At 45.3% G+C, this 25,133-nt stretch overlaps 1 protein-coding gene across 5 annotated transcripts in view; it reads left to right on the forward strand.

Moving 5' to 3' along the window:
* LOC146816482 (exportin-5-like) overlaps positions 1-25,133 on the forward strand; it is a 1,867,381-nt gene that overhangs the window by 100,510 nt on the left and 1,741,738 nt on the right. For all 5 annotated transcript variants that reach the window (XM_085610326.1, XM_085610327.1, XM_085610328.1 and 2 more), the window contains exon 7: positions 12,671-12,856. In XM_085610326.1, coding sequence (XP_085466452.1) covers positions 12,671-12,856 — 186 coding nt within the window. The remainder of the gene's footprint in view (positions 1-12,670; positions 12,857-25,133) is intronic.

The raw sequence follows: 25,133 nt of genomic DNA on the forward strand, positions 1-25,133 counted from the left end.
ACGACGCCACCTTATGAACTGACCTAATGAACGCCTCTTTCACCCAGGGTCTGGTCCCACCCACTTGGAAAATGGCAGTTGTTAGGGCTCTATTAAAAAAATCCAATTTGGATTCTACGGTCCTCTCGAACTTTAGACCCATCTCATTGCTGCCGGGCCTCGGCAAAGTCGCTGAGCGACTGGCCAATAAGCAGTTGTCTGCCTTTTTGGAGCTGAATGGTCTCCTCCGGCCATCTCAAACTGGATTTCGCCCGGGTCAGGGCACCGACACAGCTTTAGTGGCGGTCGTGGATGAGGCCAGACGGATCCTAGACTCAGGAGGATCAGTGGCAGTGATCCTCCTGGACCTCAGCGCGGCATTTGACACCGTGAGCCATCAGTTGCTGATACAGCGGCTGGCTGAGGTCGGGGTGTCTGGGGTGGCTCTGCAGTGGTTGAGATCTTTCCTATCGGATCGAACTTACCAGGTTTGGGATGGATCGGAGAGATCTAAATCAATCCCCCTCCAGTGTGGAGTGCCACAGGGCTCCTCGTTGAGCCCTACATTATTCAATGTTTATATGGCCCCGCTGGAGGATGTAGTCTCCCCCTATGACATCAAAATCGTCAGTTATGCTGACGATACGCAGCTAGTTGTTTCTCTGTCCCATCTGGCCGACAACCCGGACATCTTGAAGTCCGGTCTGGTGGATGTCCATACTTGGATGGGAGAGTCCTCCCTCAAGCTAAACGGCTCAAAGACGGAATCACTGCTGCTGGGGAGTAAAGCTACCCTCCTTCCCCCACTCAGCTGGCCTGGTTGTATGGGTGAGCCTCCAGCCCCCAAGGAAGCAATTAAGAGCCTTGGAGTCTGGTTAGAACCGGACCTGTCACTTCGCACTCAAGCCAAGAAAACAGCAGGAGTGTGTTATGCCTTACTTAGGTCGGCTCGGAAAATCTTTCCTCTTCTTCCGTTAACATCGAGGAAGCTGTTGATTCAGGGTCTTATAACATCTAGACTTGATTATAGCAATGCTATTTTCTTGGGCGCCCCTGAATCTACTTTCAAGATCCTTCAACAGGTCCAAAACGCGGCGCCAAGGCTGCTCATGGACATCCCGAGGACGCAATCTGCGAAGCCGGCACTAAAGGCATTGCATTGGCTCCCTGTGCGGGAGAGAGTGTCTTTTAAGGCACTTTGTACTGCTCATAAAATCCTCTTGGGGAAAGGCCCCCTCATCCTAAAAAACCTATTTACGGCATACAAAGCAAGCAGAACGTTGCGTTCAGAGAGGCAACACCTCTTGCTTGTTCCTAGAGTAAAAAAGGCCCGAGCAGGCGGAAGAAGATTCTCATTTAATACGGCAAAGCTTTGGAACTCGCTTCCGCTTAAACTACGCGCTGAGCCCTGCACATTGCGCTTTCGCAAAGGTCTTAAAACCTTTTTGTTTCCCGGATAATGTGTCAACGCTGTCCTCCACCTCTCATCGGATGTTTGTCTTGAAGCGCCGGGATGCCCAAGGGTAGCTGCGCGCTATATAAGATTTTAAATAATAAATAATAATAATGGCTCAGACTGGGGCGCAGAGGTGAAGAGCTTAAGCACGGAAGTATAGAACACTTAAAAGCTGTTGGCAACTCAATGTTGGAGCTTGAGAACATAATCCTATTTCTGAAATGCTTTTAAATGAGAGAAAATTAAAATTAAGAGTTTTAGTTTTCTCCCATTTCAAAGTGTCGCATTTACAAACGAAGGCATATTGCTCCCAGCTTTCAATTAAACCAATTACTTCTTAATGTTTTATGAAGCATTTTCTGTCATTTTTTTTTTTTTTTTTTTTTTTTTTTAAACCTTTATTTCGGTAAATGCACAATACACAGCGTCTGCCTACAACCCCTCGGGGCCGGCCGCTATGACATTGTAGAACATAGAACAATAATGTCAGGATAAGAAAAGGTTTAATTTTATGATTTTGTCGAGTACAATGTAGTGAACTACGAGAGGAGTCGAAGCTAACATTGACCAGGAGAGACATAACCATTCACGGAGCTCCCAGAAGGAGGCGTTATATAGGAAAGCATTTGCAAGGAAACAGGTAGCCACCATCCGGGAACTAAGAGCAAACACTATACCACAGAATGATAGAACACAATAAACTCCCAACTAACACTGAACCCCGACCCCGAAGAAACAAAGAAACATAAAAGAAAAGGAAACCGAAGAAGAAGAGCGAAAGAAAGAGAAAGAGGGCCATAGAGACAAAGAAAAGACATAGAACACATCCCATCCCCCCACCCTGCATACCAGCGGAAGGCCACGGCCCACCCCCCCCCAATAGGCATGCCTGTCGCCCCAAATGAACCCCAAGTAGGAAGAGAGTCCGGAGAGTGGGAAAGAACATCCCAGTCTCCGACTCCCAGAGAAGGCAGGAGGAGGAAATTTTACATACTCCCGGTCACCACAGCCCCATAAGCATCCCCCACCCTGAATATCATCAGCACAACTGAAGTAGCAAGCAAAGCAGCAGGTGGGGAGACTCCATTCCAAATGTGCAAATAAATCCGATAATTAGCAGTCCCGTCCTAGTACCCGCCTGCCAATACGTACAGCAAACTAAAGGGAATCGCCCAGCCCTGGCCCGATCCTAAGTGGCCCCACAGATCCACCCCCGCAATCAACAATAGCAAATTACACACATGCGGCACAGCAAATACATAGACAAATATTCTAGTCCGGGTCATGCCAGGCGGTCAGGCAGGATCATCAAGGGAGACAACATCAGCCCTGGCCAGAACGCGGAGACCCCACCAAGCATGGCCACCGCTGGGAGTGTACCTCAGGCAGAACAAAGGAGCAAGATGGCCGCTCCCGGCATAGAAGACGCAGAGGGAGAGGAAGCGAGAGTTCCCAATCATAAACCATCACCACAGCGATAGTAACCAACACAGTTTTCCCCACAGAACGGCACACACTCCGGCGATGTTGAGGAAGCCGTGGCAACACTTGCAGAGGCAGAGTCTCAGCTTGTAAAGTGGAAGGGAGCTTTGTATCTGCAACTTTGTCATTAAAAGAACACTCGACACTGTAGCCAGGGAGAGGACGTTCCACAGTATCCCCCTGTCGCCACATTGTATCCACCTCGAAGGGAATGAGAGGCATTGGGGGGTCAGACAACCGCAGTAGTTCCCTGGATGGCATAGCAGCATCGATCTTCCGCTCCAGTTCTCGAGTGTGTTGGCACCATGTCGCCCTCAAGTCTTCCAGGGCTAGAAGGATATCACCATAGGTCAGGTCTGCTCCTCGCTTCCGCATGTCGGCAGTATGTAAAGGCGCCACCAGGACACCCTCCAGCTCGACAGTAGGCAGGGAAGCTTGCGTCAGGGGTATGGAGGCTTCCGTCTTTCCGGCGAGGTAGACCGGCACCGCCACCATTTTGGCAATTAGCCCACAGCGGAGGGGTGAGGGCGACTCCATAGGGCGGAGGAATAGTAGTTAAGGCAAGAAAAGTTACTGCTCGCTATACGGGGCTCACTCGATGGGAGAGCCCTCGGCTGTATTGCAATGCGGGTGGTGGGCGCTCTAAAACGGATACCGCTCTGACCGCTGGTAGCAGGACAAAGGAAGGTTCGCCAGCCCGGGCCCAATCATACAGGAATTCTCTCCGTCGCGAAGAAGGCTCCGCCAAGCCGCCCACTCCACATCCGGTCACATTTCCCCAGGCGCCGGTCCAGCCCCAGGTCGTCTCACCGTACGTGATAAGCGGTGTCCGGTGACGGTGGTCGGGCCAGGGTACGTGGGCAAGGTCCGAAGTCGGCAAACTCTATGAATCCTCGACCAAAAAAGCCGGCGGGGACATCGGAGGAATGCGGAAAGTATCAGCGCATTCGTGGTTACATTTGCTCGCACCGTAGGCAGGATTAAAGATCAGGATGTCATATAAACAGCAGACGGGCTGCGGAGCCGGGAGCTCAGACGTCCTGTCCGTCCGCCATCTTGGCTCCTCCTCCCATTTTCTGTCATTTTAAATTCCTCATATTTAACCAAATGGCAGTATTTTTGCTGTTATGAATATGGCTCTTTGTCGACAGGCCACTGGGAGCAAGATGCCTACTGTTTGTAAATTGAACACTTTGAAATGGGAGAAAATAAAAATGAGTTTTATGAAATCCATATAAACGTAGAGTTAACTCTTCAGTTTAATTTCCTCTTATTTCAGTGTCGCATTTACACACAGCAAGCATCTTAATCCCAGTGGCTAGTATGCACAGTGCCATCTTTATAACTAAAATATACATAATTGTGCCGCATATCGTGAAAGGTATGTTTTGTGCCACGAGTAGATAAGACATAGGATCTCAGTCTCCTATACACATATAGCCTATACATACACACGCATGTTCATACATCCCCACAGACCACGCTCTCACTGACACATGTTAGCCCTTTCATGGTGCCGCTAGTCAAAGTATTTTGTTCAAACCATAGTATCTGGCTCTCGTTCTCATACTTGTGCATTTTTTTTAACATGTTTTTATTAGTGTTTCCATTTCTATTTGTGACTTGATTTTATTTCAACACCTTTATTGTGCATCTTACATTAAAAGCAATTAATACTTAACATTATATTATTTATTGGGTTAGTACTCTTATTTTAGAATATCAAAAGTCCAGTTATGCATCCTTATTAGATTATGTCACTTAGTGTGATAGTTACTTCTAGGTGATTGTCCTCAGTAGCATCTCTGCATTCTTTAAAAAAAAAATTATATATTAAACTGTTCATTAACTTACACAGGAACATTAATAAAACACTTTAGAATGCTTCATTGTCTGTTACAGTGTGCTTACATTCCATTTATATATACAACATCTTCTCATCTCGTAGCTGATGATTGGTCAATGAAAAAAAGCATTAGAAGAGTATCATCAAATCAATGACACCCACCCAGTCAACTATGAGCATAGGAAGTGTCCACCCAGAGTTGCACTAACCCTAAGACCTGTACGAAGAGAGCATAATGCCTATGTCAGCATAGCTATGACCTGTACAAAGAGAGCATAATGCCTATATCAACATAGCTGTGCCTAGATTGGTGTGCTCTCAATCATTCTCTGAACGAGTTTTCGACAGATCAGTGGTACCATTCGGCTGTTTTAGCAAATAATTTGTGGTTCATTGTTGCTTGGTACTCTCTAGATGGTCCCAAATGCCCCTGGGACTGGTTGTAGTTGTAATGACCCATATGTCTCTGACTTGTCATTTCATGTAATCATGTTATTTGACCAGTCCTTTTTTCGGCGTGTAGTGTTTACGCGCTCCAGTGCATAGTAACCCCACTTTTTGCCAACAGTAGTACTAGTGCTACTGCTGTGAATTGCCTGGTGCTGTGGGAGATCAGTTTCACAGTTTTAACTTGATATGGCAGTCAGCAGCTTTGAATCAGTTTGACTAGCAATTGTGTTGATTATTGTCTTGGTTATAGTTTAAAACCAGGGGCAGGACCAGGCTAGATGAAAATCCCTGCATAAGATGCCCTACATCACAGATCGTTATCTTGTTTGGATATGCAGCAAATTAAAGTGAAGAAGCTTATGTATATAGTTCATGGAGATTTTCTTTGTCTGCTTACAGCAGTATGTCCACTTTCTTTCAATTGCTCATCCCGCTCTCCGACTCTTAAGACTGTCTACTATGAGTGGATCTCAATGGTTTAAGAGTGGAAGTTAGGGTATATAGCCTGGACACCAACCTGGTAGAGTTTGTGGATCTAATTAGTTGAGTTAATGTCTCAAATTCAGAGGGTTCATCAGGAAATTTAGGGCTCTTCTCCCTCATGGGGACCGTCCTGTGACTCAGCTGAAAACGTCCAGTGGAATGGGGTCGCATTTGTCCTTTAAGTGTTCCAATGCGAGGAATGATCCCTTGATATAAAGATGGCCCAGCTCAGTCAACCCTGCTTTAATGTCTGTACCTTTTTACTTTCTGTGGAAAGTGGAAGAAGTAGGTTTTGGGCTAGGGGTCTATCTGGTGAGTAGAGCAATAAATATTCTAAGCGAGTGCCATCTATCTGCTCTCTCTCAGATATAAGATAAGTTGGCTGTCCGGATAGTACCAACATCGAGCATGGTGACATTGCGCCACTAGGTATTGCTCAAGGCCAGGCTCCTCAAAGGCCCTAAAGTCCGTCCCCAACCTCCTGTCAAAGGATAGCATCATAATTGTCTTTATCTGTGGCCGTCTGTCTTTCCCAGACAAGTCGTATCATCTGTGATTTAAGAGTTTAAAAAAAAGCTTTATTGGAGTGGTATGTTCATGAATGAGTATAAAAATTCTGATAGATGCATCTACTTAACAAATTCCTCACCAGCTTGGACCATAAACTTTTGGATAGCCCACTCATGCCGATAGGGGTGCCAGCTCAAAGACAGCTTCGCATGCAGCCCCACGTTATATTGCTGGAACCAAAAAGCACCCCGTGGGTGTTATGACGTCCATTCCTTTTTTCTATTCCTCCGATGCATTACAGAGCTCTTCAACTTTCCTCATGCAATCTGATTTTTTTACATTACTTTAAATTTAAAGCTTTTTGGTGCACAGTCTCTCCAGCCTAGTTACCGCCGAGGAAGTCTGGTTTTAAGCCATGTCGAGATTGTGAGGATCAGATGTCCATTAGATGTCCATCACCGACCCTAATGAAATCTGTCTTTGGTGACTGTGATCAGACCATAATGTCGATGCCTGTAAAGACTGCCAGCAGATGAATCCAAAGACCTTGAAAGAAAGGGAAGCCAAACTGTTCATCGCCAGAGCGAGGGATGAAAAAAGAGGTTGACAAAAATCCTGTCCAAAATAGAGATCACTATTGCCTCAATCTTCTAGATCTTTAAAGAAAAATACTTGGGAAGAGCCACCATGAATCCCATCATAGATCTTCAAAACACAAGTCACCAGCCAGTTAGGTGCAAAGCATGCCAATCATATATATGTGACATGAGCCTCAGGCTGTAAATGTAAGTGGGGGCATCTTCCGTTCTCTGCGTGTATCAGCCCTTCCACTAGCCAGCCATAGTGTCGCCGCCTGTATTGTATGTGGGACCCAAACAGTCACTTGGTCAGATAGGCCTGACGCTCATGCATCAAGCGTATATGTTTATTCCTCAGGCTGCAGGTGGCACAACCCCTTGGGCCCACAGCCATAGCTAGCCCAGGATGTCACCGAAGAGGCTGTGTCCCACTAACTTGGGGGGAAACCACGTTAAGCAGCTGCAGGGTCTGGGATTGAGGGACAAGAGGGCAGACACATCCACAGCCAGCTTCCTCCAGCCCCCCACAGATGTCAGTAATACAGGTCCTGGGACAACCCGCGACTAGACCAGACTAAAGAGTGCTCATGTATGGACGCCACAGGCCTCAACGGCTCCAATGTACATCAGGCCTTAGCAGTATTGGTGGGACTGAACAGCTGGGCCAACAGCAAGAGAGTGCCTCCAGGAGGTGTGTGCGCCCACCCAACTTGATGGATAATGCGTGAGGGGAGCCACTCGCCAGCTGCCCCTGCTGCTGCTGGACCTTCGAGAATCTCCAGCACTAGCGTCCAAGGTCTGGTGCCAGACCAGTTTGCCAGCCTCGGTGGTCGATGCAGTGTTTCCCCTGGGCTGTTGGTGCCCCACATCCCCTTACCTCCTCGTGTACATCTCCCACACTGTGCCTATAAGGATTATTTTGGACACTGATGCGGAGCTCCGTGTTAAGTGGCCACCACATTAAGTGGCCATCTTGGCTGCGGTGTAAGAAAATCCCTCTGTTGCATCTCTATATTCTGTTGTTTCTATTCAGCGCTACAGTATCTATATCATGCTAAGATATCCTATTTCTGTTCTAAATGTAACCTTTATATATAGCACACTTGTAAACCAATGAACACACAAGTAACAAAACTGCTAAACAATTGGTCTTCTCCTAGGTGCCATTCATTTAATTTCTGTCTGCCCAGCTAGTGTTGCAGTTACTGCCTTGACTGATATGTTCTTGTACGCAAGCGAGTACTCCTCCTTGTGCCAGTGGAGGTCAGATCGTGGTGCTTACTTTGTGCCTCACCCTTCGGGGTATACTGGGGGTGAGCATCTTCTTCCGTGCGCAGTCAGTTTGATGAGGGTTGGTCTCCCCCTCTTCTTCTCTGGCCACGTCCGTTTCCCCTCCCATGAAAGGACTGGCCTCGAGGCTGGTACTGCCAGTTTTGTTTCTGCTGTCCCTGCTGGCCGTGACTTTCACCTTGCTGTCCTTGCTGGAATGTCTGGTGTGACTTTCCCGGCTGGTTTCCTCCCCTTCCGTAGGGTCTCCGAGCTGGGGTGCCTCTTCTCATCCCTCTGATCTGCAGGGCCCCCATGGACCTTGCCGTCTCATTTTCTTTCTTCAGTTGGGTGAGTTTCTCGTCCACCGGAGCACCGAACAGCGTCCCACCGTTATAAGGGGTGTTCAGTATGTTGTTCTGGACCTCTTGCTTGAATCCTGAAATTCTGAGCCAGGCCTTCCTCCTTTCAGTGATTCCTATAGCCATCAGTCTGCTCGATGTCTCTGCCCCGTCCAATGCGGTTTTGATGCATGAGTTTGCAATATTCTTCCCTTACTCCACCAGATGGGAAGCTCTCTGCTGGTATTGCTCGGGGAGATGTTTGATTAGTTCTCCCATCTCGTCCCAGTGCTGGTACTGGTGCCTGTTCAATAGGGCATTGGAGTTCGCCATGCGCCAGTGCATTGCCGCATTTCTCTCAACCTTTCTCCCGGTGAGGTCCATCCTTTTGCTCTCCTTGTCGGGAGGTTGCCAACAAGGTTGGCGGTACATTGGCCCTTTTCCTGGCCGTGGACGCAATGATGGAGTCAGCTGTGACTGTTCCTTTGATATATGGTGGGTCCTGTGAGGAGTGCTTGTATTTCTTCTCTGTTCTGGGAGTGATGGATCTGCAAGTTCCTGGGTCCTTGAACGCCTCCTTCCCTTGGTTCATTATGCTTTGGAGCATGGGGAGGAACTGGCTCCTAATCTGGATGGGGAGCAGTGTTTCGAGTAGAAAATCCGCTTTCGGCTTCTCCTCGTTCAATTTCACGCCAAAAGCTGCTGCAGCGCTCTTGACGACCATGTTGTACGCCCCAATGTCGTCTGGCGGCGAAGGCCTCGAAGGATAGGTCTCCACGGGCTCTTCGGGATTTTCGGCGTCGATGTCCTGCCATTCCAGCTCATGTGTCGTCGACGGCGCCAAGCCATAGATCGACTGCTGCTCCTCTTCCTCATCTTCTCCCTCATAGTAGGGGTCTTCTTCTTCTTCAGGATCTTTCGACTGCTCTTCGGTGTCGAACTCTTCCTGTTCCTCGATCTCGACGACATCCGTCGACGGTTTCGTTGGGATTTTGAATTTTTTCATCGAACTCCTTCTTCCTCTGAAGGATGCTCTCCATCTCCGCCTCGAGTCTTCTCTTTTTCTTCTCCATTTCGGAGGCATGTTCGGCGTCGAGTGCTGGTCTTTTCGACAGAGCTTGCGTCGACGCGGCCTTGTCCTTTGTCGCCGAACGCCCCACCTCGTGGGCTTGCTTTGACGAACTCTGTTTCTAGGTGGCCTTCGGCACCTGGGAATCCTTCTCGAAGGATCCGCTGGGCCTTTCGTCCTTGGATCCACTCGCGGTCGTCGAAATTTTCGGCGCCGGTGTTCCTTTCGAGGACTTTGACTCTGTTTTACGAGAGTCACTCTCAGATTTTTGGGGCCCTTTCGGGGGTTTAGTACTCGACGTGTCTCCTACCTTGTCAGGCGTTTTCTTATCGGTCTCTGCGACCGTGAAGACATCAGGTCCCTCGGCGATGTTGTCTTCATCGTCGGTGGAGAGGCCCAGTTCGTACAGCGACTGGGCCTTACCCTTGCTTCCATGTTGAAGTTGGCTCTCCTCTGCCTTTCTCTCACCCGGAGTGTCTTCGGCGTGAAGACGGAACAGGCGTTGCAGTCCTTGCTCTCGTGGTCGATCGGCAGGCCAAGGTTGCAGACCGGATGTTGGTCCTTCTGCGCGTATTTGTGGTGGCAGTTACGGCAGAATTTAAAGGGTGTCTTGTCCATTGCGCTCAGAGTCTCTGAATGCGCATTTTACGATGGGCGTCGAAGATTTTGAGGATCTTCTCCTTCTTCGTCGTCCCGGCTGTATGCTCTTCCTCTCTGTAGTCTTCTATCAATTCTCCTTCGATGAAACTCGTGTATTTTTCTTCTTCCTTTGTTAAAAACTCTGGAGCTTCTCGATGACGATCCAGACCCAACGGCGGAAAAAATAATCTGAAGATGGCGCCCCAAAGGTGGGACTTCCGCAGGAAGCACGCCGACGTCACGAGAGGTACACCAAATGGTGGGACGTCGACGCCCACCTGGGCTACAAAAAAACCCCCAAAAAACAAAAGAAAGACTACGAATCCGGACCCAACCACCAGATCGCGGAATAATACACAGCATAGTGAATCCAGAAAGATCTTCTAGCTGCAAAACTACACCGACAGGTAAGAAACTATTTGTTACTCAACAGAGGTCAAATGCAAGCATATTCTTGTAGGAGGATTTGCTGGTCAGCATGAGCACTAATACCAATAAGAACATTAACCCCTTCACCCATCACTTAGTACGAAATGAATACATTGCAGTGCTATAGGCACCACGTGAAAGTGTGAGCTGTACTAGGAAGATACCCCTTATCAAGAACCAATGATGCTGCATGTCCCAGTTAATCTCATAGATGATCAACCAGCAAATAATGAAAGATCACTGTATGCTGTTTCTGACCCAAATCATACACTAGACACCACCGCCACCTCTTCCACCACCAGTGTAAGGACCGCCTCGCCCCATGCCACCTCATATCTACCTTGCCAGGTAGAGGCTGACACAACACATGATGATGATGATGATGATGATGATGTCAAAGGGGCAAAGGGGAACAGCCGCCCATCAGTCTGGGATGGTGCTGAATGGGGCAGTTCTACACCTTCAGCTACTGGTGCTCCAAATCCACCACTAGCAGACTCTCCTTCGAACAGTATTTTCTGCTTCCACTCTGAAGTGGAACGAGCCTCAAACCTACTGTCTAATCCAAGGAAACACATTGTTTCCCTAGTGATATCTGGGCTCTCTCAAAGGAAGGCAATCAAGGCTGTTCTGTAATAGACCACATCTTGCTGGAGAGAGACAGAATCATGCAGAAGCTAGCATCAGTATCGAAAACGGTTGCATGCTTCGTTAAATGAAACATAATCATCTAATGATAAACGTGCATGTTTGACTACGCATCCATTGGCAAATGTGGTGGTTGTGCAAGTTGCACAATCACAATCGTGCAATCTTCCTCCTGTACAGCTTGCCAAACAAAGGATTGGAAAATGAATAACTACAGCGAGCCATTCGCTACATTAGGTGCCACTTCTTTCAAAACTATGATTGATTAATGATCATAGGCCCTACTACTGTCAGACGTTGTACAGATTAGCTCTCTTTATTGACATAATTCTGAAGGATAAGAATGAAGAAGCAAGGGCTATCCTACGAGAGCCTCTTTTGCCATCATGAACTCCACAATGGATGTTGCCAGCATAGGCTTCAAGCAACGTACCAAAGTGGTGGCCTTGGTCATGAAGCTTGGCTGTGAAAAACGTATTTCTGGCCTGAGGTCCAAAATCTGTATTCTACCTATGTTCTTCAACACTGAAGCTCTTTTTGAAAGACTTGTAAATTAAGCACTGTGTCCATCAAAGAAGACATGGAAGCAGCCCGATTCTTTGGAGTTGTAGTAATGTTGACAGTTGTCTTTTTGTGGTGCCAATGGCATAGGCCATCACTCCTATCTCAGAGGCCTCAAAACACATTATCAGCCTAAGCAATAAAAAACACCTTATTACCACGTTATTTTACGGCCCCAAAAGAGTACACTTCTACCCTCTGATCTCCTCCAAAAGGAGTACTTAGCTCATAAGGCTCCTTTTTTGCCAGGCAACCAAATAAAAGAGGAGAATGAGTCAGGTGATGCACCAGGACACCTTGGGGCACCATTGCCTTCTCATCAGCCCACAATACCTCTTGGCGCAGAGTGCTACACACAATAGCTATTGAATATATTAAATTGACAGAACAAGAGGGTTCAGAAATTTTTTATCAGTTTGCTTTTTGTGGGTCTTATAATTGGCAGGCCTTTTCAAAGCAAGCATAGGTAAATGTATTGTTTTTATTACATCAACCATGATAAAGTAATCTGGTACTTGAGACCCATATGATCAATTGGCTGAAAAGTCATAAAGCCCAAAATGAAAGGTGTTTGGCTTTAGTTTTATATCTGAGTGTTGTTCATAAACGTGCCACGTATTTATGTAAAAGGTATTCCAACATGATTTTGTTGGTCTCTTCAAAGCATGTGACTATAAAAGATAACTCTCAATGACTAATTACAGATAAGTAACTTTAATGTCAAAGAGCTTATTTTCTGATTATAAAGCACTTTGCATTACAGTGTGTTATACAGTTATGTGATCTAGCTCCCTTTAATACATTTGCACATTTAATCTGCAAATCAAACAACTTGCAAAGTTCATCTGTTTTACAGTCTTGATGGAGATTTTAGGATTATTGCTAAGTGTGTGTGTGTGTGTGTATTAAGAATCACTTTCTCCATTTGCACAGGCCAAGGCATGCTGCCAGGTGATTGTTGCGGCACTTAGGACTATGGCAAGTTACCTTGAATGGGCTTCTTTGTGGCACATCACAGATGGGCAGAGCAAGCTCATGGAGACATTGTGGTGCCTTATGGATGATCCTGAACTGCAGTTGGAGGCATCCCAGTGTCTCCTGATTGCTGTCAAGCGTTTGGTGAGTTATCTTACTTACAGCTATTGACATGCGTGTCGGGAGGTGTTATTTGGGACCTGTTCCCTGAGGATTTAGCATAGAGGGATAAGTGCTTCCAATAAATGTTAGCTCTCGCAGATTCCATATATTAAATCTTTTCCTAGTGCCAGATTGGATGCACAAAATCTCCTTTGTAATAGCATGTCTCCGGCATAGATGGTGCTATTTGTTATTGTCACTTAATCCCGCCGCAGGAAGCAGTGGAGGCTTGTTACTGTGGGCTTTGGGACTTCCACCTCTGTATTCTCTGCCTTCTAATTTTTTAATCAGTTCGTCATTAAGCACTGCAAAAATAATCCCAAAACTACTGCCAGCCAGTGTGCTTGGCTGTCACTCTGCAATACTGTAAAAGAAAGCCACTAGAGGCGTAGGCTTCAGCCCTGCACTATCAGATGCTACATGGCAACCAGCAAAGAAGTCCTGCCCTTTCCCACCTTGTCGCAGGTGGGTGACCGCAGGGTGGGTGAGTTCACCAAGCGTCACTGATCCCAATATTTGGCAAGTTGGGAAATAGTGGGATTTACAAGAGGCTGCCACAGTGCTGTGATACTCTAAAGCCACATGCTGTAATTGTCTTTGCTCTTCTTGCCTTCCATAGTTTCTTCCATTCATTCTATTGCTTCAACGGTATGTGATTGGAAAAACTTACTAAGGTATCCTTGACTGCAGCTATAAAGAAGCATGTGCTATTTTTTTTAGTTATTGATGACCTATCGTCCGTTATAGAGTGTTTTAAATTCATTTATTTATATATAAAGTGCAGCCTTAAAACATGCGAAGCACATACCAAGACACATAATAATGAGCTTGAAGAAAGTAAGGTAAATATGCTCAATGTGTTTTACCGCGGGTCTTTGGTGCTGATTGATGGCATCATTTTACAATAAACTTAAGTCAAATATAGAAAACAGGGTCCCAAAAAACAGTGTTTTGCCCAATGGAGAAGGCTGGCAGAGTTAGCCAGGCCCCAATATGCTTGAGTGGTTTATGAAATCAAAACATCAATGAGAAGGCTCATGCAAACAATACGTCATGTTTTCCATACAACCCACAATTGGCGGTTTCAAGCGAACCAACAAGAGAAACATAGCACATCATAATGTCAGAAGTGTTTAGGCAATGCTACCTAAATCACCTTTACCAGCAGAATCCGTAATTTTGTTGTCTTTGATTGTATATAAAAGTGTCTTGATCCCCCATGTTGATGTTTCAGTTTCACAGGAAAAATAGCAAGCATCATGGCTCATGGGCAACACCTTTTGTGTCATCAGTTGTAATTCCTGTATTTGTAGCGTACATTGGCTGCAAATACACATGCTATGCACACTCCTGCCATCTAATGTTGGTCCAGGACTCTGCAAGTTGCTGTTCTTGTGGAAAGTCTTTATGATCTACGTTGTGTCGTATCCCTTCCCCCTCGAGCTATTGCGCATGCTCAGCGGCTCCTTCACAAGATTGTTTGGTCTCGCCTAGCGACGCAGCGAATGCGCTGCTCGCCTTGGCGAGATCTATTGTTGTGGCTTTTTCTGCGGAAGGAGTACAGGATAGGTGCACGCTCCCGGACAGGCAATGTGCACGCGTAGGGATCACGGCACAACGCACGCATGGCGCGCTTTCGCTTTCCTGCCCCTTCTTCTTCCATTGTGTATATTCTTCAGCTGCCTTTGTAATGTGAATTGTTTTGCTGCTCAGGGAGGAGCTGGCGATGGAGAGAAACCTCCACTAAAACATTTGTTATATTGTATCATTATTTTATGTTCGATTTGCCACTGTTGCGAGGCCCTTATTGTTGTGCGAGTAGTCTAGTAATTGGGGGCCCGGCTTGTATCATACATGTAGCGCTTTCTACACCCGACGAGGCGGTGCAGCGCTCCGTTTTGCATCCGGTTCCAGGTCCCCGTTGCATTAAATGGTTGAAAGGGTGATCTTGTAGTTTGGCCAATGCGGGACATTTTGGGCGATGTGCGTGAATATACTTTGTCCTTCATGCCTGCGTGTCAAATGCTCCTAAAGGGCAAACGAAAAGAGTAGGTACGTTACCAGACCGTATAATAACAGTGGGGCTTATTTGTGTAGATTCATCCTGAATGAGTGATTGAATTGAAGGTTTTAGATAGTGTGAAAATACAAAAATCCTCTCGGCAACGTGTCCCATGGCAGCTAGGACATGCATAATTCTCTTTGCTTGTGCACGTTGGATGTTTTATCAGGCCCCCAAACATATAATTTAGTCGCTTGCCTTATGTGCAGTGCCACGCGCATCCCCATAGTTTGTAAGGGCATAGCGAAATAAGTCTCTATCAATAAATCAGTAACCACAGTGACGCCTGCCAGCGGGACCGATTCCAGCAGAGACTGTGGGGCAGACATTGACAACCTGAACAAGCATTGGCATAGCCAATAGGTCTCGCATTTGGGATCTTATAAGTGTTTAGCCCTGCAACAGTTGGTGTTGTTGCACCAAGGATATTCTGCTGCATAACTAAATACTTATACGGTCCAAAAAGCGAGAACTATTGGCTATGCCAATGCTTGTTTTTGTAATGGAGCGGTAATACCGCACCCTGCTGTACCTAGGTTTTCAAGGTGCGGTATTACACGTCAGAAGTCCTGCAGCTGCCAATGTCTATTTATGAGTGGGGATCTTTGCTTTGTCTTGCCTGCATGGTGTTGTGGAAATATGGATTTTTCTGATCAGTTATGTCCCCTATCTTGGACCCCAACGGTTTCATGTATGAATCACAAGTACATGTATGCTCCCTCCAGTTCCAGTTATGAAGACGCAAACACATGTGCGTCCACCGTCAACATGTCCTCTGTCAGATCCGCCATGAATAGGCCGGATATTCCATTCCTAAGTATGAAAGGCCACCGGCTTTATATGGTTCACTTATGCCATTTTACAGTCCAGGCAAGTAGGCCCTGATTCTGTCATCAAACTTTTCTTGCTTTCTGCCTCTGAAGCTCCAGTCTGAGCCTGCATCTGTGACCATGAACTTTGTCTCATTCTCTGCGCGGCTCACGAAGCCTGACATCAGCCTGCTGTCTGCCAAAAACTGTATTTCACCTTCGAAGTTATCTGCTCCGTTCCCTGCCCGATGCATTCCTGTCTAGTAGTTTAAGTAAACATTCTTCCAGCTACCGAGCAAAGGCCCGGCTTCTCTGTCCTTACGCAAGTAATTCATAGCCCTGTTACTATGGAAGATTTCCGCCCTCGCATCTAGTATAGACACTTAGACGCTTGTACACGCACTAACAGTCAGTATTGTCAGTATAGAATAAGATTCTACTCGAAGAGACCTCTCTTTTGGATAACATAGTTCTTTAAACATAGGATGTTAGATATGATTTGGGATTAGGTTGACTTGACCCTCCAGACTTCTGTCGCCACATGTAGAGCTAAATGTCAAGTCCCCTTCACCCCCTAGTCGCACGTCAATCACACGTCATGCTGCTGCGCGCGCATATCTGCCAAGTATTTCTGCTGACATTGCGAAATTCTTTCATGTAACCACCCTCTTATGACATCACATCTGATGACGTTCTTTAAATCACTCCCAGTTACGCCTATTTTTGCTACGTACGAATACATTATCACCACTATCAATTGTTACGCCTCTTGTATTTGCTTCACTGTAATGCCTATTGTATAAAAGTAATTGATTGTCAATAATGTATGTACTTCACTTCCTGAACCTTCGTGGTGATGGAACTTGGAGAAACCGATTATAATCGACCACTGGAATAAAGCCCATTCCGAACCTCTAATACCACGGATTCTGCCTCTTATTTACTGAGCTATTTTATTATGTTTCTGTATCAAATTAAGTCCCGGTAATTAAATTATTTACCACATGAATGGCGCCCGAATAGGGACACTTTCTCATCTCACGCGCCGGCGGTGCGTTGCAGGCCCGGTCTCCTGCCACAGCTGGACGGACAACAACGCGTACCAGCAGGATTTCCTGTATCTCCCTCCGGTCAAGCGGGGGCGACTGAGGCTGCGATCAACACCCAGACGAGGCGGTGAGAAGTGCGAAGTATCCCGACCAGAGCCTAGCTGAGAGAGCAAGATCCGAGGTATACAGAGGCCCACCAGTTTCCGAAGTCCCAAGTCGAGTCCAGTGTCCGAAGTGTTCGAGTCGAGTCCAGTCCGGTTCAAGTTCAGTTCAGTTTCCGAGGCCTTCCGTTTCCGAGCTACCCGGTGAGTACCATTACTGGGGAGGCGTTCTGGCGTGCACATAAGTTGTGCCGGTCCAGACGGGTTTGGGTACACAAATCCGGTCTGCACTGTTTCAGCAGTGTATCTGTACTGTTTAGCAGTATATCTAGTATATCAAGTATATCAATTCAGAATAATTCAGTTCAAGTCGAGTATTATGTTTAGTGATTAAGTTTTCCTTAGATCGTCATCATCATTGTTGCTCAGTTAAATGTTAAATGTTAAATGTTTTTAGTACGTTCTGCATATTGTGGTATGAATGATTGTTCATTATTGTGTTTACTGTATTAAGTTTGTTCAAGATCAAGTATCAGATCAGTTTTCAATATGCCGCTCTTTTCGAAATTAAGACAGATCACAACTAGAAAGGGGGTACTCGAAGAAGCCGTTCCTATTCCTCCTAGGGACACTCCAGGGTACTTCATGTATCATAAACATGGCTTAGACGCTATATTATTTCTCGATTTATGGGTAGACTACACTAAGGAATTACCAGAAAGTCAGAGGTGGCCCGCGGCTGGGACCTGGGATGCAGAGTGCATCGTGAAAGTAGAGGAAGAATTATGGAAAAAGAAAGCTAGACAATCACAGAAAGACGCCATTGAATTATGGCGTAAAGAATCGTATAGACGTACAGAAAAAGCACGTAGACAGGAAGAGAAGAGTAAAGAGAATTCAAATGAAGTCCGAGAAAATCTATTAATTGAAGAAGGTGCACGAGTGAAATCAGAACAAGTAGACAGACAAAGACATGCCCTTATGAATGGTATGTATCCCCTTCTGGCAGAAGGATTACCTAAGGCTACTCCAGAGATACCAAAAGACTTACCAACCCCATTATTTCCAATAAAGGTACATCCCAAGGGGCATCCTAGAACCGCAGAAGATGTTTTTCTTTCCTCATATTTAGATGACGCAGCTCCCGAGTATGCTAATCCCGCCCCACATAGACCGCCTGCCAGGGAGGTTCAACGCCAAGATCCAGTACCCGTATCCCTACAGCAACAAGTTCTGACACAAGTTCCGGCAAGCACATCTGTTTCCACATCTGTTCCTACAGCTACTTCTATAGCTGTATCCACACCTATAGTTGCTGTATCACGTTCAACGAATCCTTTCACACCCGATACCCCAGATGGGGCTACGGGAGGCGCTACCAATATCTTTTCTACGCCACCCAGAATAAATAAACTTACTTTTCAAGAATCTGCACATTCACGTACCCCCAAACTCATAAATGCCCGTACGCTTAAGGAACTTCTTATAGATTGTAGATATGACCCTGTGCCCGGAAAAGAGGACGAAATGACCCTGGCATCATTACGTATCAGACGAGCCGCGGTGTATTTAGGGAAGTTACCAGGAATGACTGCGCATCTAGATAATATATACCATTTTGTCCAAACAGGGCGAGATTCTGAATGTATTAACAGAGCTATGGAATACCAGAAAGTGGAGATACAGGGGGAACTGTTACGTTTCCTTATAAATTGTGTGATCAGAAATCAAGACCGACCGGGGGTAGACCCGGAAGCAATGCAAATTCTTACCAGATGGAGCCAGAATATATCAGAAGGGAGACATGATAAGCAAAACTGTATAATAGCCATGTGCCGAAAGATCCGTAAAGAAATAGAACGCCTACACGAAGAAAGATTAGCGGTAGACCAGTTCGAACAAAGCGAGGAAGAAGGATCAGGACTGCCCACAGGACAGTCAGAAACTATAGCCTATGTAGGTAGAGGAGGATCTTGTAATAGTACTAGATGTCTTATTGACCCGATACGTCCGATATGTCCAGATAATAACAGGAATTTCCAAACACCAATAATAAATATAAGGTCTAACGAGCATTCATTCCAAGCAACTGACAAATTACTCCGAGAACGAAGGGGTTATCATTTTCTCGATTCTATGGATGAACAAGAATTAGCCAGGTCAGCTGTGCATTGGGTTGACAGTCCCGGAAAGTATGATGATGATACAGTAGCACACACATTTTTGAATCTCACCCCAGACGAACAGCGTTTAGCTGGGATTTATATGATTCAACAACTTCTTATACTATATAAAAGCCAACATTCAGATCCTGGTCCCTTACCTGATATATTGACTGAATTACTCACGAATAGATGGAGAGGTTCAGGTACTAAGCTAATTAAAGAAACACTAGAATCAAGAAAGCAGTACATTCTTTTTGTATGCCCAGAACATGTCTCATTGCCCATCAAGGAAAGAACCACGTATTACATGGACAGACAGAATCCCTTACGAGAAGTGCACCCAATAAAAGGCGAGGACAATGAGTTTAAACGCGTATTTGTATATACGGCCATATCGAAAATAGAATTGTTAGAAATGAAGAAAGTGGTACCCAGTCATGACAAAGACCCAGCGGGTTTCCACCGAGAAATTAAAGACATGTTACTCATGGGAGAGTATACCTATCCCGACATTATGACCATATTAAAGGTATTGATGCCTGCTGGCATTTATGAAAAACTCAAGGAAAAAGAGTGGGAGGTGGGAGACCAAAAGATAGACTGGACAGCATTAGAAAATGAAGAAAAGGCCCGAGGTCCAGGTTCGGGGCTTGGGGACAAAACTAAAGCACTACCAGGTTTACTAGTACAGGTACTGCCACGCTTATTAACCACGAAAAAGGAAGACTGGGGTGCAATTTCAGCCTGTAAACAAAAGCAAGATGAAGACACTAGTGATTTCTATGCACGATTTGAAAAATGTTTTGGTATAAATAGTGGCATAAAAGCAAGTAGCGAATCATACCCACATCTGTTTGTGACAAAATTAGTTGAAAATTCCTTGCCCCAAGTGAAGAATAGAGTATTAAAATTCGAGAGTACCTGGCAAGGTAACACCCCATCACAAATGTTACAAATGTTACAGTATCATCACAATAGAATTAGAGAGGAACAAGATCATGAACAAAGACGCATGAAAGACACGAAAATGAAAATGCTAGTCTCCCAGACAGTTCCAGCTGAAGGACATAAAAGGGGTACGACACATTCCGGTGATTCAGCAGGACCTGTAAAAGGGACATGCAACTATTGTAAACAACTAGGTCATTATGTACACGATTGTCCAGTCCTGAAGCGTAATATCGCCACAGGTATTACAAAAGAAAGATCACGGCCACTTAGACAGGATCAGAATGAACAAGGAGCCCTGCAGCATGCACAGTCCATGCCAGCTCCACAACAGTCTATACAGTTTGTGCCTGCTGCACCAGCGCTGCCTGTTGCTGCCACGCAAACCACGACACGACAGCTGTACCAGACCGCACAGTATGACTACCCTGATTATCAACGATACGCATGAACCAGCCTAGAGAGGGAAGTTGACTTACCCCTTATCGAGATCCCTGTAGATCAAGAAGGACCTTATGTACACAGTGAATTATTAGGCCAAGACAGAAAATTTTTACTCTATACAGGGGCAAGTCGAACAACTATAAAACGTAGTGAAGTTCCAGGGGCACCCCTCTCAGGCTCACAGAATATTTCCCTTGGTTTTTCAGGAAAACCTATTGTTAATGAAGTGTCACAACCTCTTCCACTTACGATAGGACCTTTGACCCGAACTACAGATTTATTGCTTACTAAATCATGTCCAGAAAACCTGTTAGGAATAAAAACACTGAAAGCTCTAGGAGCTATAATATGTTGTTCTCCGGAAGGAGTAAGATTGTTTTTACGTGATTTTAAAGGTCATTATGTGTCTAGAGACATGGATCCCCGATTGCAGACTTTACCTACACATCTATGGGCACAAGGCCCTACTGATGTTGGTTGCATGAATATTACACCATATCGAGTTACACTAAAGGCAGGAGTGGTACTACCACGAATGCGACAATACAAGTTACCACCAGATGCTGTAGTGGCTTTACTACAAATCATTGACGAGCTTATTGCCCAAGGAGTGGTTGTAGAAACAGACTCCAATGTATGTAATTCACCGATAATTCCGATTCTCAAACGAACAGATCCGAAGGCCCCGCCAGTATATCGATTGGTTATTGATTTGCGCGAATTAAACAAATGCATAGTGCCACAATTCCCTGTGGTCCCTGATATCTCGTCATTACTGACAGCTATTGATTCCGAAGCAACATTCTTTACTGTAATTGATCTCAAGAATGCTTTTTTCAGCGTCCCAATAGATCCGGAAAGCCAATATTTGTTCGGATTTAGTTTAAATGGACGTAGCTTCAAATTCTCACGCGCACCTCAAGGATTTACAGAAAGCCCCAGCATCTATAGCCAAGCACTAAAACGGGAACTCGACAGTATCCACATGCCAGTTAACACTGCCTTGCTTCAGTATGTCGATGATCTGCTGATCACCGCTAGAAGCGAACCCGAATGTGAGAAAGCATCACTGACAGTTTTACGATTTCTAGCCGAAAAGGGGCACAAGGTGTCCCCTTCTAAGCTGCAATTCTGTGTCCAGCGAGTTGTTTATCTTGGACACTCGCTGTCCAAGGAGGGAAGGCAGCTTACACCCGACCGCATTCAGTTAATAGCTAACATGCCAATACCCAAGACACAAAAGGAGGTACGGGCTTTTATAGGCCTCACTTCATATTGTAGGCAGTGGATCCCTCAGTATGCATTTCTAGCAAAACCACTCATTCAGTTGACAACACAGGAGGCAGCCACATCGACTGTTCTCCCTTGGACTCAGGAACATACACAAGCTTTTGAAAGCTTAAAGAAAGCTCTATGCCAAGCACCTGTTTTAGCAACACCATGTTACAGAAAACATTTTACACTCTTTGTTACAGAACGCGAAGGTACTGCTTTGTCAGTACTCACGCAGGAACAAGCAGGAGCACACAAACCATGTGCTTATTTTTCTAGTACATTAGATCCCGTAGCTCAGGCTTTGCCTGCGTGTCTGAAATCAGTGGCAGCGACAGCTTTAGCAATCAGACAAAGCGATGCCATAGTGTTAGGACATCCATTGACAGTACAAGTACCACATGCAGTGGAGGTTCTTGTGAATCGAACGCAAACACAACATTTGACTATAGCAAGACTTACAGGGTACGAACTAACACTGTTTCAGCCACATATAGAAATCAGACGCTGAAACACATTGAATCCTGCCACACTTTTACCTGTAATCGGAACAGACCCACTAGCCCATGACTGTATTGATGTTATTACAATTACGACGAAACCCAGACAAGACTTGACCGATGTCCCATTGTCAGACCCAGACCTGACGTTGTATGTAGATGGTTCATGTATGAGAAAAGGTACAGGAGAACTAGTGGCCGCTTACGCAGTCACAACAGATACTGAAATCATTGAAACAAATTGCATAAATACCTTGTCAGCTCAAGCAGCAGAGCTCGTCGCTCTGACACAAGCCTGTATTCAAGCCACAAATAAAAAAGTCAACATATACACTGATTCACGTTATGCATTCGGAGTTGTACATGACTTCGGCGTGCTGTGGCGAGAGAGAGGTTATTTAACTTCTCACGGTACCCACATTCAGCACGGACCCCTCATTCATGCCTTATTAGAGGCAATACATCTACCCACTGCAATATCAATTATGAAATGTAAAGCTCATACGAAAGTTATTGATATCATTTTTCAAGGCAATGATTTAGCTGACAGAACAGCTAAACAGACTGCTCAAACCCAAACATCCGACATGACAAAGACAATAGTCCCGACGGCAACACATTGTATGACGGTTAAAGATCCTACTCTTGACGTAATTGATATACAGACACATGCTACACCAGACGAAATAAAGAAATGGACTGAATTAGGAGGGATCCAAACCGATCAAGGATGGATGATGAAGGAAATGTCTGTGTGGTTCCTTCCTGATTCAATGGTCCAAGTTATAATTAACACTGTACATAGTCCAGCACATCTAGGAGAAAAAGCTATGCTAGACAGCATTCAACACATTTGGTTCAACAAACATTTACGAGCAGCAGCTAAACAAAAAGTTCGTACCTGTATGATCTGTTGTCAGTTCAACCCAGGAAAAAGCGTCCCCGTAGAACAGGGTGGATTTCATCCTCCTGATCATCCTTTTGAAGTCCTCCAGATGGATTATATCCAGATGGAACGATGTAGAGGATTCAAATATGTTCTCGTAGTTGTTTGTGCTCTTTCCCGTTGGACGGAGGCATACCCGGTTTCAGATTACACTGCCCCGACTACTGCCAAACAGTTGGTTCGAGAATTCTTCCCACGATACGGTTTACCACGTGTTGTTCACTCAGATAACGGCCAGCCGTTCTCGTCCGAATTAATGAAACACGTTTCGCTCTTGTTAGGCTATCAGTGGAAATTCCACTGTGTCCGACACCCCGAAGCAGCAGGTCTCGTAGAAAGACATAATCAGATTCTGAAAATAAGATTGTCCAAAATATGTAGAGAGAAAGGTGTCGACTGGGTAGTAGCATTACCAGTTGCACTCTTTTACATGAGAATGGTAGCACACTCTCGAACAGGGCTATCCCCGTATGAAGTGATCTTCGGCAGACCACCAAATATGTGGGGGACGCCCATACCACGCAAAATAACTGATATTGACTGTAATATGCTGACAGATTACTTGGCTTCCTTGATGTCTGCACTACAATCTTGTCGTTCACAGGTAGCTGCAGCTTTTCCTGACAACACTGAGGTGAAACCCCATGACGTAGTTCCGGGAGACTTGGTCCTCGTGAGGAACTTTGATCGAAAGACTCAGCTGGAACCTAGGTGGAAGTTGCCTCAGCTGGTGTTGCTCACCACAAGGACAGCCGTGAAGATCGAGGGCAGGAAAGGCTGGATTCATTCAAGTCATATCAAGAAATTTCATGGACTACCAGCAGATGTGAATACCACACCTCGTGTGTCTTCACCCATTGACTCAAAACTCCCTCTTGTTGAACAAAGTAATTCTGAACATTATAAACTGAAACTTAGGTCCAATCAGTCGAGCAATTTGATTGTTTAAGTCCTCTCCAAGGTGAAGCGGTTGAATTGTCTCTGACATGTATCCCTTGGACCTGAATAGAGAAAACACCCGAAAAATGTTGAAACGACAGGCGTACTGTAAATCACTGCGTAGTCATTGCATAGTGACATTAATAATTTTGTTTTTCTTAAGTCTTTTAATAATTACTGCAAGTATATTGTTGCACATATATTATCCTATTTCTAGACATGTTTACAATGTTACTGCCGAACATTCTTTTAGTGAATTACCTCCGCTTGAGTTGTCTTATAGATTTGCGCTGCGCAATAACACGTTTATTAATATGTTACATCATTCCCATCAGGTTAGCAATGCTACAAATTGTTGGATATGTGGCCGACTCCCTCCCTATCAGAATTATAAAGGAATTCTACCTCTCTTTCCATACCCGTTCACACACAACGGCTCCTGTGGAGCATGGTTCAGCTTAATCAATTCCCTAGATTCGAATTCTGCAGTTTATCAAGATAACTGGGTATGGGGAAATTTGAACTTAGTTTTGCTTAAAGTCTGCCACCCTAACAAGGAGGGATTTCCCCAGAGAACAGGAACTGATCTCGAAAATGAAGTGTATGGATTAGGTAATTTTACGCTTAATCTTATGATCCTAAATGTCGAATCCGAAGCTACTCCAATTTTGCCCGCTATGTCAATATTTCCAGTAAAGGGTGAATTATCTGTAAGAAAGAATGGTTCCATACATATGGGCCATAGTAGATGCACCACTGTAGTAGAATTTAGTGATCAAGGCAAGTCTACATTTGGAGCTTCCCGCCATTCCTATTTCATATGTGGTCAGACGGCATATGTACGTTTACCTCTAGATTGGGATGGTACCTGCTACATTGGATTTCTTTTGCCGCCTGTTTTTCTAGCTCCTCCTGATTATCACAGAAATACTCATTTAGTATATAATAGAGTAAGGAGAGATCTCCCAATAGTCGATTACACTGAAACAGCATGGGAAAAATACACAGATTTCAATAAAGGTCT

This window comes from Triturus cristatus, chromosome 6 (genome assembly GCF_964204655.1).
Source record: "Triturus cristatus chromosome 6, aTriCri1.1, whole genome shotgun sequence".
Taxonomy (NCBI): domain Eukaryota; kingdom Metazoa; phylum Chordata; class Amphibia; order Caudata; family Salamandridae; genus Triturus; species Triturus cristatus.